The sequence below is a fragment of the Copadichromis virginalis genome, linkage group LG15 (assembly GCF_057382275.1).
Source record: "Copadichromis virginalis isolate Kocher_CV1m ecotype Utaka linkage group LG15, C_Virginalis_male_GT1.1, whole genome shotgun sequence".
In the NCBI taxonomy this organism is placed as follows: Eukaryota; Metazoa; Chordata; class Actinopteri; order Cichliformes; family Cichlidae; genus Copadichromis; species Copadichromis virginalis.
In genome coordinates this window covers 713,496-727,985 of record NC_140632.1, presented here as the reverse complement: position 1 = coordinate 727,985, position 14,490 = coordinate 713,496, and the positions used below count along the sequence as shown (strand labels likewise).

At 46.0% G+C, this 14,490-nt stretch overlaps 1 protein-coding gene across 1 annotated transcript; it reads right to left on the bottom strand.

The window, feature by feature from the left end:
• Positions 1 to 1,359: 1,359 nt before the first annotated feature.
• On the bottom strand, positions 1,360 to 14,198 carry ankef1a (ankyrin repeat and EF-hand domain containing 1a). The gene is made up of 11 exons (XM_085431248.1): positions 14,013 to 14,198; positions 13,521 to 13,727; positions 12,256 to 12,417; positions 10,202 to 10,401; positions 9,965 to 10,114; positions 9,650 to 9,773; positions 6,802 to 7,618; positions 6,338 to 6,564; positions 5,935 to 6,074; positions 2,788 to 2,943; positions 1,360 to 2,614 (listed from the first exon to the last, which is right to left on the bottom strand). Exons 2-11 carry the CDS (start codon positions 13,708 to 13,710, stop codon positions 2,486 to 2,488), a joined length of 2,295 nt encoding a protein of 764 aa, XP_085287374.1. The 5' UTR covers positions 13,711 to 13,727; positions 14,013 to 14,198; the 3' UTR covers positions 1,360 to 2,485.
• Between the last annotated feature and the right edge of the window lie 292 nt (positions 14,199 to 14,490).

The window sequence follows — 14,490 nt, the reverse complement described above, 5'->3', positions numbered from 1 at the left end:
TTGTGCTAGAAAAGCCCTCATCCTCTCCTCCCACCCACTCCCATTCCTCCGTCGTGCTCCCTCCCCATCCTCTGAATCACCCTCCGCTGCTCTCCCCCCCCCGTGTGCCTCTGCCTTCCCTTTCCTCGCCGTCACTCCTCACCTTCCCTCATGTCTCGGGTCTCTTTATGAATGGCACTGCTGGGCTTTCAGTGATATGTTCTCCATTCCCCTGCTCACCGTCTCCATTCGTCTCTCTGAGCATCGTTACATACATGCGCGCCTTTTTCTGCCTGTCTCACTGCTTCCATCCATCCCCCTCTTTCTCTCCACTGTCATCGATGGCGTTGTGCTTATGTATATTTAAACAAACCCGGGCCCGTATTGAGAACCTCGAACCCCCCCTCTCTGCTGATATATTTGATTATATAACTCCGTCCCCATGGACCTCGAGGACGCTGCAATCTAATTTTATCAGGTGAAGGTGGCGATGATGATGGGAGTGTGCCTCAATGCGACATTTAAAGCAGAAGAAATGTCTGTTTCCTGTAGCTGCATTCATGCAAACATCCAAAACACAAGCCTTATCCAAACAGGGCTCAGACACAGTATCGTTAAGGTAATCTGGGCAAAGATGAACGGCTACCATTTTGATGCCTTTCTGTGCTCGAAACACAAGAGCTTGCTCCAAGTTTTCTGTTCTAATAAACAACCAGACCGCTGCTTTGGAAAACCTGGCAAACAGCGCCATGTGCTGGTACAAAGATGGAACTGCACAGGGCTGAAGGACCAAATCACCCCGACACGAAGGCGACGTGAGAGCCCTGACAGGCTGCGATGATGACTTCTTTCTTTGTGTGACGTCTTAAGCGTGTGGTTTGATCTGTTTTCTCTCACTGCAGGCACAGTTACTGCAGAGCTGGCAGGATCTGAACCATCTGCAGCATCTGCACACTTTTATTTCACTCACGAACTGTGCTAATTTCCAGCTCTGTATCTTTCTATTCTTGCAGACCACTAGAGTAGCTTTGCATGATTCACAACTCAAAATAAGTTCTTCTTTATCTTTGCTGCACCCTCTCAGTTCATCCACTGTCTGAAACCACATATTTGTCCCCCTCTTAAACCAGCAAAGACAAATTCATGTAAAAACATCAATACCCCATTATCTGTAACTGTAACCTCATTTAGTTGCACATCCAACCCCCGAGATGTCTCAGAATAAGAAAAATAAAGTGCAACTGCAACAATACTCCTTAGCTTTTCTACATGATCAAAAACGCTGCTGTAATAAATGAAAGAAATCTTCCAGCACAACTCTGAAACTGCAAGAAATAAATTAGAGAAAAGGTTCCAGGGGCTCATTGCCATCGAGTGGAATATTTTATACAGAAAATGTCTCCTTTTATTCATTTTTCTGTGGATACATTGTATAAAAAGAAGATGTTTTTTGTAGTCGATAGTGAGAAAACAGGAACTTTTCTGTTTTTTAATTGTTTATCTTCATTATTGTGTTATGAATAGCTGTGGGGGGAGTCTTTATTAGTAGGACAGCTGTAGGTTTAATGAAAATACAGTTAAAAGTCCTAAAACATCCAGTGGGCCGAGTAGGGGATTTTGCCAGGCTGATTCTGGCCCCCAGACCTCAGGTTTGACAACCCATCGTTCCGGTCACTCTGCGTGTCAGAGATGACCACATTGAGCCATTATAGCAGCAGAAATATGAGCAGAAATAAGAAAAAGCTAAATAAACGTTGTTTCATGAAATGAACAAACAGTTTTTTAAAATAAGCGATCACACATTTGGCCCATAAAGTTCATTCTCATGAAATGCAAAGTTGTTGCCATGACAGCAGAAAAAGCAGTGAAAGATGATGCGTATCACCGAAAAACAGCTGCAGTTTGTAAAACGTGTTCAACAACACTACAGCAGATCGGCTCACAGTTCATCCTTCTGAGTCATGCTGCCAAACAACATTATGACCTTTGACCCTGTGGATATAATGTTATCCATACACCATGTTGCTGCAGTGCTTCCTGAGTTGCAATGTAGTTTATCAGGGCCACAAGCCCTTTGTTCTTTGCCACATGTTGCTGTGCAGTGCTGTCTGCGTTTAATCACCTGGCTGTGATAAATGACAAATTTTCCCAAAAGGAAACAATAAAAGTGAATCGATTATGTCCAATCGGTTCATCGTTGAGTCCAAGTGGATGCTTGTGCCTCCTTAAAAAAGAAAAAAATATTCTTAAGGTAATCCTGAGTTATAACATCGATGATTAGAGACGCACAACCTGGAAACATCAAACCTGTGACCACGTCTGTCACGGGCACAGAGCCGTAATGAAAGCAGCAGGAACCTGATGCGATGGAAGGAAACGTTATTCAAAGCACGATGTCCAACAAGGCAGAAGAAAGAAGCCATGTGGAAAAGATGAAACATCCACAATTATGATAAGTGGCCAGTTTCAGTCCAAGATGTCAGCCTCTGTCTAACCTCGCTGCCTGTTACTCTGCGCTGTTTGTTAGCTCCAGCATCGTGCCCTGGAGGTCGCGGCTGAAAGGCATCACGAGGTTGTCAAAGTCCACCTTTGTCTTTGACATCAGCTGGCTGGTGGTGGGCGGCTTCCCCCAAACCTGAGACAAAAACAGTCAGAGTGAGAAGTGGAATTACACAGTCACTTCTTCAGGAACATGTGTGCACTAACGGGCTTAATGCAGGGTTGGTTTGTGCACGTTGTGACTGCTGCAACTAGCCGGCAGCAGAAGACACATTAAGCCGTCTTCTTGTAAACGGTGGAGAGGCTCACCGTCTTTGGCACAAAGGTGATGTCCACGAGTTTGGTTTTCCCAGTCGTGATGCTGGTGTTCTGCAGGACGACGCTATTTGAATCCTTCTGGGGTGGAGTCTTCTCTGCTGCTGCAGACGACGTCTCTGCTTGCACAGCGACTTTTGCAGCAGCAACCTGTAGTGAATACCAAGACTTTCAAAGCTTCTGCAGCCTCGCTGTGTTCAATACAAAGTGTCAGATTCAGGCTGGTTAAAGGCAGCTAGAGATGTCCAAATGCACAAGATTAGGTCGCTAACAATAAACGTTATGTTTGAGGATTAAAGCTCAATGGTTTTCAGTAACGGTGCAGAGGCAGGATAAAGAGTAATCCAAAGATTTAGCTGTTGCACCGAGGAAACAGAAGTACTCTGTTAAAGCACCGGACAGCTAATGTTTACTTTGGACTGAGAAAACCTGGTGAAGGAATCTGAGGAGCATCAGTAACAAAACTTATTGTGTATATAAATGTGCTACAAAAAGTATTTGCCCTGTTCCTGATTTCTTAGTTTTGCATATATGTCACACTTACATGGCTCGGATGTTTCAGATGAGAAACAAAGTCCCTGACATCCGTCTTGAGAAGGTTACAAAGCCACTTGTAAGGCTTTGGGACTCCAGCGAACCACGATGAGAACCACTGTACACAAATGGAGAACCTTCCCAGGAGTGGGCGGCGTACCAGAATGACTCCAAAAACACATCAACGACTCATCCAGGAGGTCACAAAAGAACCCCGAGCAACAAAGAACCGCAGGCCTCACTTGTGTGTGTTAAGGTCAGAGTTCATGATTCAACAGTAAGAAGGAGACGGGGCAAAAATGAGAGTTCGAGGAGAAAACCACTGCTGACCAAAGAGAACAGAAAGGCTCATATCTACCAAAAAACACTGTGATGAAGCTGTTGGGATAATACGCTGTGGACCGACGAGGTAAAGCTCTCGTCTGAGTCCTGTTATGCCGGCATAAAACTAGCACGGCTTTCCATGAAAAGAACATCAAACGACTGTCAAACCTGCTGAATTCAGCTCCACCAGAAAATCCTGAAGAAGCATATCTGGCCATCAGTTCGTGCGCTGCAGCTTAAGTGCGCTTGGCTTCTGCAGCAGGACAACGATCTGACACACACCAGCATGTTGGTAATTCATGTTCAAGAACCCTCCACTGTGGCTGAATTAAAACAAAGACGACTGTTGCTCCACAGTGAAGGATCCACAGTGAAGGATCCACAGTGAAGGATCCACTGCTCGTTATCACTGACTGCAGTTGTTGTCACGGTTGACACTTAGTAGCTTTAGGAGGCAATGACTTTTCCACACAGCTCCACGTAGGATCATTTAGTTGAATGAATATTTACTCAGGTTATCGTCGTCTAATATTAACATTTGTTTGATGATCTGAAAACATGTTATTGTGACAAATAAGAAATCAGGAAAGGGGCAAATAATTATCCACAGAACTGTGAACTTTACGAGATATGACTTCCTGCCAGATGTTTGCATCACTGCTACCTGCTGCTGATGTGATCCTGCCTCTGGATGGTACCAAGTTAGACTGAACTGAAGGTCCTGTGAAGCTGCAGCTGGAGATCATCTAGGCCTGCTTTAAGCAATTTGCATCGATTCGAGTGTTTCTTTTTGTCGGCCATCATCGTCAGGTGTTCAGCCTATCTGCCGCCACCGCTGTGTCAGTGTGTCATCGCAATAATGAATGTTTATCACTGGCATTGTCAAAGCATACGCAGGAAAACTGTCTGCAGGCTGCAGGATGTGAAACTTGAGCTTTGCCAACTGCATGTCAAAAAAGGCTATCATCTGATTGGCCAGGACTGTGGCTAAGCTGGATATTGACGGCTGCCAAAACGCTGTTTTTGTAAAACCCCGTCTACATGTGAGGCGCGGTCATGGGAAGAATTTGCTGCTACACCAATCGTTCTGCACAAAGGCCCATTATTAACTTAATCACCGATCACACGGGTGTTGATGTTCTCATCAGGATGTTCTGGCGTTCACCACAGACGCTGCAGAGCTCTGTGCTGTTTGTGTGAGCTTGTTATCAGGTAATCATTGGCTCTGCTGGCATCAAACTGCCTTTCCCATCCCCTAGCTGCTCTGTGTGTGTGTGTGTGTGTGTGTGTGTGTGTGTGTGTGTGTGTGCGTCCTATATTTCTTAGTGTAATTATTCTTTCATTGACAAACATTAATTTTTTTGTTCACATGTAACTAATTTTTAAAGACAAACAAGAGCAACATGCAGTCGGGTACTGAGAGTGGTGTACTTCCCACAGAAGCCCCCACATGTTCCCACGGCTGTGGTTAGAGGGTAGGACGACCACAGGGCTTCTTCTGAATCACTCACAGTGCTGAAGGTGCATGATTTACAGAGAGTTTGTGAATTCCAGTGGGCCTGATGAGGATTATTGCCCTTTATTGTAGAAAACAGTGAAAGCAGCTCATACCGCCTCCGACCGAGCTCAGAGAAAAACGCTCCGTGATTCGTCGGCTCGCTGTGTGACAGATATTTTCATTGAATTATAAATACTCCTGATTATTTATGAACGCGTCACAAACACCTGCTGCTTTCAGGGTCTTAATGACAACATCAATACATCTGAACCGACTGTGACCTGGTTACAGGGAATACAAAGCTAAACACCAGCTCGGTGTAGCTGTAACCAAACACATGTGGTGTCATTTGCGTACGAGTGCCCAGCTTTAAGTAATCGGCTCCCTTTGCAGGCTCGGGTTTCCCTGCTGCTACGAGGGAGAAGAGAGCAACACCAGCGTGTGTCCTTTTACATGATTTAGAGGTCATGATGGGGATCAGGAGACAGAGCGGGCTGTCTCTGTGGCCCAGACGCTGATCCCAGAGCTGCCCCTGCTGCATACATCAGCGTGGGAGTGTGAAAGAGCACTGAGGCCCAGGAAAACGCACTTGTGTGGTGAAAATGCTGTGAACGCTCAAACAGAGGAGAAAAGCACTATATCAGAACCAAGACTTGCTATATTCCTATAGTACAGAGTGAACATTAGATACAGTTTAGAGAAACAAAGATAACAGGGAAAGTCTGAAGGCAAACGATTTTAATGTGTTTCAAAGGTCTCCTTTAAGTCGTAGATTATTTGTGTACCTTGGCTTTAGGCTTTTTAGCTTCGGCCTCCTTTCCTTTTGCTTTGTCCTTTGGTTTAGGCAGAGAATCCATCTTTTGTTTGACCAAGTCGATTATCACAGGGTTTGCAAAATCTCTGGCAACATCAAGGCAGCTTTGCTCTGTACAGAAGTAAAATCGGCAGTTAAACGAGACATGGTGATTCTAAAGTGGCCATAGATGTGAAAGTGCTACGATGTAGGGTTGTAGTCAATGGGCCTATAAAGACAGGATATGAATGCTGGTACGTTATACATCGCCACAAAGGAGACCTGTAGAGTAAATGCTGATGGAGAGTTAGAGTTAAAGAGTAATTATACAAAATCACGTGTTTCCATTGTGGCATTATAAGAAAAAGGTACAAAGGCTTTGAACTACGTCACACCTCTCTTGTTCTCTGCAAGCACACTGGCACCCGCCTCGATGAGGAAATCCACACAGGACACTCGAGACGTCTCAATGGCCCTCATGAGGGGCGTGGCTCCGCCCAGGGCCGGGGCATCGACGTTAGCTCCAGCATTCACCAGAAGTTCAATGAGTTCCCGCTGCCCGGCGTACGCCGCATGGTGGAGGGGGGTCCAGAAGAACTGGTCACACACGTTCACATCAGCCCTGTCACAGACAGTGATGTCAGGGTTTAAGGCGTGTATTAGTATTTAGGCCCATTCCTTGGCTCGGATCAGCAGTCATCTCTCAAACACCAGAAAAAGTCAGTTTGCTTCTGTGTGCGTGCTTTGTGATACAAAGCTAAAGAAACGGGTAAAAAATATTGAAAATATTAATTTGGCTTTTATTGTAAAGCCACAGAAAAAACAAACGGCACTGAAATCAGAACATGAACTTTCTCACCCCTTGCTGAGGAGGTACTGAGCCGTCTCATAGCTGCCAGTGGAGCACGCGACCATCAGCGGCGTCTTGTAAAACTCATCCTGAACGTCCACCGGCACCCCTTCACTGAAGGCCTGGTCCAGAGACTCCAGATCATTGGTTCTCACGCAGGAGTTCACGTTGACGTAGACCGGCGGTGGCTTGTGTATGTACCATCCTGAGTCGTTCATCACCGGATGCACTGGCGGGTGAGCCGGGTCGAATCGGAGGACGTCCGAGCAGTTAAAGTAGGAGCTGATCATGAAGCTGGGTGGGCCTCCGTCTGCTCGTCGGGGCTTCAGCTCCGGTGGGAGGGTGCAAACGGGCATGGGGAGAACAAACGGACCCTTCTTCTTCTTCTTGCCCCCTTTTTTTCCCTTTCCCCCCTTTTTCTTCTTAGGCATATACAAGGAGAGGCGGAACGGTTTCTTGATGTACTTGACTCCTCTGATGAAGTCACTGATGTTGACGTCTCCTCCATGGGCTGAGATGACTGCTTGGATCCGGTCTGGTTCAACTGGAGCTTGTAGCTCCTCTAATACAGAAATAAACCTCTCTGCAGTAACTGTGTCTGATTTGTCGCCAAAGGCTTTCCACAGTTCGGCTTCATACTCTTGAGACCAGTCGTGGAGAGTCAGTGCCCAGAGCTCTGACATCTGCCCGGTGCCGCTGGGATCGCTGCCTTTTCCCTGCTTCCTCTCCGCCTTCCGGAGCTCCTTGGCTACTGTGTTGTGACCGCAATCTTTGGCAATCTGATGCGGCAGCAAACCTTCCCGGTTCTTCAGTTTAGGGTTACAACCTGACCACAGAGCAGAGGTTATATAAACACACGGCAGAATGTCCTCAGGACTGTGGTTGCAGCTATAGTATCATACCAGAGATATGCAGACACAGAGGGGAGAACACTGATCCTCCAATCTGTTATAAAAATACTGAGGAGAAGAATTCGAAATTCAGTTCTGGAGTTTACCCAGAACCCAGTCCAAGCAGTGAGGAGACGTCAACATGGGACAAATGTACTGTCTGACATCCTGATAACAGCGAATTACACAAGTCCAGCCTAGAAGTCACAAATGCATGAACGTGGGATATTTCCAATACAAGAGAGGGTTTAATATGCGCGTTGAAGGACAGAAATGTCTCCAAATCAGCTTAAGAAACATGAGTGATGGGACAGATTTGTCCCCAGCTGGGCAGCAAACAGTCCAAAAAGACCTCTGATCACACAGGAAGCTGACAACGCGCTAAAACCAACACACAATGACAGGTGTGGTGAGCAGCAGGCGTGCACAAGCTGGTAATTATGGACAATACTTCCACGTGTGAACATGAAAAAAGCAGGGGGACTGTGTTATTATGTTAATCTCTGAAACGACTGTGCGTTTGATCATAAAACGACAGTTTGATCCATATTTATAGCAGCTGGGAAACCCCCGTGTGTGATCAAACGAGACGTGCTCGTGTATCAAAGAAACCAGAACAGAATCAGAAATGTGCTCGACTCTTCCACACGCGTGTAAATGAAATGACATTTCAACATTTTGGCAGTAACGTGGAGCGTGCTCCTTTACGTTTCCATGTATACGAACACTACTACAAACGGAGGGTAACATATTGAAATCATCGTACCGTAAAAAGGTACCGTAGAGCAGTTTTTGGAACGAACTGAAACTCCCATATTCCAAATAGAGTCCTGTTCCCCTTTTAAACTTGAAAATATTCAGTGTAACCGTCAGCATTCCTCTCACAGGCCATGCATATGAATCATTACACAGTTTGGGTATACAATACTTACGTAGCAATACCTCAAAAACACCGTGATCAACAATAATGTGACAGCCTCATGAACACGCACTCACAGAGGCGACGCCTACAGAAGGTGAGGCAGGTGCTGAGAAGACAGCAATAAGATGTACAGACGTACGGCCATCATCACGGCCACATAAGTGTCATAGATGCTTAGGTGGGACCCTGGGAACGCAGTCCAGCACCTTTGGGCTCTACGAGAGAGAGGGAGGGGATCAGAGCGACAAGCCAGAAGCAACCATGAATACATGGCCCCCACCCCCACCCACAAGATGAGCTGCTACAACAGTGCCTTAGGTAGCTGAGGAGCTAACAGGAGGAGGAGAAACAGGAGGACAAAGCCCCTGCATGGGCTAGACAGAGGAGGTGGCTGACATCAATAAATCCTACCAGAGGTTAGAAGAGCTCGGCCTAAAGGACTCCACAGAGTCATGGCGGCGCAGACAGACAGCTGCTGACGACCAACCACACAGAGCTGTGGCCGATAAAGAGCACAAGGCTGCAGACGCGACAATCCTAGCTTACTGTAATATTGGGAAGAAGTCCGATGGGCGGAAAGAACAGCTGGAGATGTGAAAGGTCAAGTCCAAAGTGGTCCCAGTGGCTAGAACAGCGAGTCCAGCAGATTCCAGGCATCAGAGGTCTGAGGAATGACCGAGACGCTCGAGCAGAGCACACGTCATGGTGGTTTTTATTTACCTCGTTCAACAGTAAGTATTACGATGAGCCCTTTTTACTTAAGTATTCAGTTTGTTTCCCTGTTTGTCAAACACCAACACACACATTTAAGACTCGGAGCCGATTGCAATGCTCTGTGACCAGCTTTCTCCTCATGTACATTTTGAGTAATAGCTGCTGTGCTCTCCTCCTGCGTTTCAGCGTTAGCCTACAAGTGACATCAGACTGAAATTACTGAACGTAATGTTGATATGAGCTTTAAATGTCTGCACAGTCGGGCTCCTATTAAGGCATCAGCAGGAGTGACAGGCCTCATCACAGAAGAAGACTTTAAAGAGTACAGTACCTCTCTGTGCCAGGAACTTGCAGCAGTTTGCATTGCCCGAGGCAGCAGCGTAGTGTAAGGCTGTGCAGTCCTTAAGGCTCATCGCACTCATGTCTGCTGAGTATGCAGACAGCACCTGAAGCACCTGAACACAGCCCAGAGCAACACGTTAGACGAGCCTAAATCCGAGGTGCTGCTTACACTAACAGTGGGTCGCTGTCATTTTAATTCAGCTTCCAGTACAAAGTAGAATAAGACCTAATAGATACAGCTTAACTTTGCATGTTATTGCCATTTCAAAAGATGTCAGCTATTATATATGAGCAGCTACTACACCTCAAAAAAGCCCCCCATGGCAGCATAGTGGACGGCTGTGAGCCGCTTCCTGTCAGAGGCGTTGGGGTCTCCGCCCATCCTGATTATAGCTCTAACAAGCGGCAGGGACCCTGCTTTGCCTGCCTCCATCAACGCTGTGACTCCAGTTTTCTGAGCAGAGGGGAAGAGAGGAGAGGAAAGGCTTCAGCTCCAACAGACTGTCTTCAAAACGCAGGTCTCACAGTCCCTGTTGTTTACCTGGTGTGCCGCATTGGGGTCTGCCCCGGCATTCAGCATAATGAGGCACAGGGGGGTGCACTCCTGGGCCTTTTCACACATCAGCTGAAAGACATGCATCCCCTGCACTGACACGCTGTTGGCATCGGCTCCGCACTTAAGCAACACCTGCAGGCAGCGGCAGTGGCGTTTGGTGGGGTAGATGCAGTAGAACAGCACATCTGAGTCACAGCGTGGGTGCAAAAGTTTAGGAAAAGCTCATGAGACAGAAGAAGCAAGTAAGCGTCAACAATAAAGCTGTACATCAGTGTAATCAGACTACTTTGATAGCTAAGCACTTAAGACCTAAATGCTGTTTCAAATATTAATGTGGACCCTCCGTCTAATCCAGTGTTTGCAGTCCTTCGCAGCTATCAGCGAGCTAACTCTGCCAAGTCAAATCAAGCCATCTTCATTTCTACTGCAAAATTAAAAGCGAGGAAACTTTCGGGAAACTTTGCTCTGACAGAGAGCTTCCACGCTTCCAGCACCGAGCACAGCTGCTAACTGCTGGTGGATCAAACTGCTGTAAAAGGAGGGAGGGCAGGATGCTGTGTTTTACTTTCCCCACTCTGATTATTCCCACATTACTCCATATTCCTGACACGACGGATAACACAAACAGGTGTGTGTGACTACTGAAGCTCAGCCTGCTGTGAGCACTGAGGCCAGGCTGAACAAAACCCCAGGGAGAGCTGGGTCGTATCAAGTTGCTCAGCGTGTTTCACAGGAGACGATCATTAGGACTTGATCTGTAATTAGACGTGTCCATGTGGCATGACACACAAACAAAACCTCATATGGCTCTTCACACATGTGTACATACATCATACAGTATGTAAATTATGCACACGTCAGGAAGCATTCAATCACTCAGCCTTGATCTACCTCTCAAAGGAGAGCCAGTTAGAGTAATCGCTACCACAGACACACTGTAATGGGGTCATTATCACGATTACTTCAACGAGCTCCTTCAGAAGACCTTTGTGCGCTCTGATTGGAGTTGTCTGGGATACCACCTCCTCATCAATATCTAAAGAGACAAACTCTGCATGTTCATGAGCGGAAAGACGCCGCAAGCGATCCAGCTGACCTAACTTGAGATGGAAACGCCCCCATTTGGGAAACTGAGACTCAAATGAGAATACATACATTTAAAGCAAACCATCTGATACACTTGGCACACAATGAATGAGCTTCATTTGTGCAGGAACTTTTAAACAAATATGACATATCGCAAACAAAAAAGCTCTGAAATTCAACTCTCACGTGTTCCTGTGATAATATCAGCCTTGATCATTCTGCAGCTGTTAAATGCTACAAAATATTTTTGTTTCAAAACTTTATTTAATCAGAAAGCAAAAAGCTGCAGCTTTAGAGTCTCTTTGTTTAAAACGATCGTGGGATAAACCTGCATCCGCACAGGAAGCGATTAGCTTCCCAAACCTTACTTTGTAGGTAACAGTCGGCTGTTAACGGACAGACTCCCATCACCTAAGTAACTTCTAATGTATTTACTTCCCTGTTAGCTGTCAGCCACCAGCATCCTGTGCTCTCAGTGCCAGCTGAAGTTGAGAAAGACTCAGACTTCTTTCTCATTGCCATAGTTTTTTCACCCATAGTCACTTTACGTCGCCAGATGTGACTGAATTTCTCTCGAGTTGCCAAGTCGTTGAAAATCACCCACTGTGTGGTTAAAGCTAAGGGAGACAAAGATAGGCATCAATGTCCCTCTAAAAGTGAGCATCGCCATTGGGCTGAGCCCTTGAAATGCCTCTGGGTTCTTATTGTGAAAACTTATTTGAATTGTGTGACAGCTGCAATTCTGAACTAGACATCTGAAGAAAACCCTGCTGTTTACCACCATATACACACTACATGAACAAAAGTGGGCCGCCTACACCTGTACCATCGGCCATAGAAACTCATGCCACGAAGCTTTAGTGTGTTTGAAATCCCGTAACTGTTCTGTCAGTGCAGTGTTGCTAAACCTACACAGAGATTATAAATAGTAATGCCTTTAGTTTTGAACTCACTTTTGCCCTCTACATCCAGGAGCCTCAGGTTGGCTTCGCTGTGGGCCAAAAGAGACACAATGGGATGGTTGCCCAGCTCAGCAGCTAACATAATCGGAGCGCGGCCCCTTTTGTCCTGCACGTTAGGATCTGCTCCCTTGGAGAGGAGGAAGGTGACGAGCTCTGCGAGGAGAAAAAGAGAAAGCAGAAACAATCCGGAGACAGATCATATTTGGGCTTGTGGTAAATTCTCAGACCAACTGGGCTTGATGCAGATTATGTTTAAAAGTAACTGGAAATACATGTTTATACCCCATGTCCTCTTTCCCCAGTATTTGTATTTGTATTTGTATTTATTTATTTATTGTCATTGTTAAGAACAATGAAATTGTGTTTGGGGCTTCCATACAACCCAAAAAAAGAAGAAAATAATAAATACCCCTTAAAACCCAAGTGTACATATTTAACCCAGTGTGACTCCAATGCAATAAGACAATCCTTAGCAATAATGTTCGTAGAAATTCAGACAAAGACCTGAGAAACATGACAAAATACAACAATGCAACCCATTCAATATTATTGTACTGTGAGATATGATATCAGATTGATATCTGTTGAGGGTGCCGCTCAAACCACACTTTGTTTTCCTCTGCCATATCAAATGGCTGAAAATTGCAAATCTTTTTTACTGCAGTGTTACTGCAGGCAGTGATTAAGATGTTTAGCAAACTTAATAACATCCATTTTCCATTGCGCTGCCGTTTTCGAGAACTCTACATGCTGCCACAAATCTCTGTGGACATATTTTCTTTGGCAAGTAATGCGGCATGCAAACAAAGACACAAAGACTAAATTCACTCGCTGGGCCCACGTCCTCATTTTAGGTTTGACAGCGTTTTAGTAGGTAAAAGTGATGCTTTGACATGAATTGAGCTGCAGTTTGGGGAAGGCCTCGAAGGGGACGGCTCCCGGGCCTGGCAGATCCCCGTGGACTAAATAGAAATGAAGAAGTTAAAGAATTGAGAACAAGGAGGGAGGGACGGTGGGGCACGTAAACGACAATGAACAGTTTGCAGAACTGGCGGAACCTATACAGATGACAACCGGAAGGAGCGTGTTTGGAGGCGTGGTCCCGCTCCTGAAATTCCGATATCTCCAATGAAATAACCTGTACTGTAAATACCCACAGTATTTGAGCTGAACAAACATAGCACTCGTCCAACCAAATGTGTCTGATTGTTGCAAAGGAATGAGTCAGCCACAGCCAACCCACAGGCATACATTACCTAGGTTGTTGGCTGAAACTGCCACGTGGAGCACCCCCACGCCGTCCTTCGGCTCTGTGAGACTGATGAGGTCTTCCGCCCCGAGCTGCACCATCTTCTCTATCTGTGCCGTATCCCCTTCATGGACCAGCTGAAGCAGGCGGTAGATCTGCAGGGTCTGCAGGCGGCCCTCTGCCACTCTGCTGCTCATTGTGGACTCACTGAATGCTGGTATGAAATAGGAGCTTTCTAACATGCACGCAAATATTTGGTTCTAACATGTTTTAATTAAATTACAATTTTTAGGTGCTTTCTTTTCCTCTGAAAAACTGCAGTTTAAATAAGCTAGTTGTTCATGTTACCCATGTGAATGGCGACTTTCATACAAAGTGGCCCAGTGCTTTTTCTGGTCTCTTTAAGACAAACATCACCACAGTACATGAAAAATAAAGTCACGAGTATTGTTAAAAATCTGTCAGTACAGACGCATAAACCCTCAAGCTCATCACGCACCTGCACGCAGACACGCACGGGTTACACGGGCTCCCCTTGTTTGACAGACACTTGCTGCTGTGGTCCACAAACCCAGGCTTGGTCAGCGAGAGGGTCCCGTCTGTACCTGCTTTTCCTCCCAGGCTTTTCACTTTTCTGTGCGGGCCGTTAGAAGGAAACAAAGTCGGCTCCATGGCAACGGAACGCGCGAAAATCCCGGGCAGGACCTCGTGCCCTCGGCAGCGTCTGATGCTGCTTTCAGGGTCTCTCGATAAGCTCGGCAATACTGAAATTGTCGTAAATGAAAGCGTCACCACTTTGCTTCCATTTCCCCAAATGGATTATTTTATTTTTTCAAAATTGTCAAAAGTTAATGACAAAGTTAAAATCGTTTGCTTGAAATTCTTGCAAACTGACTAAAAATAACAGATCATGTACATGAGTATTCACAGCCTTTGCCATGACACTCAAGGTTGGCATCATGTTCATCCTGTCAGAT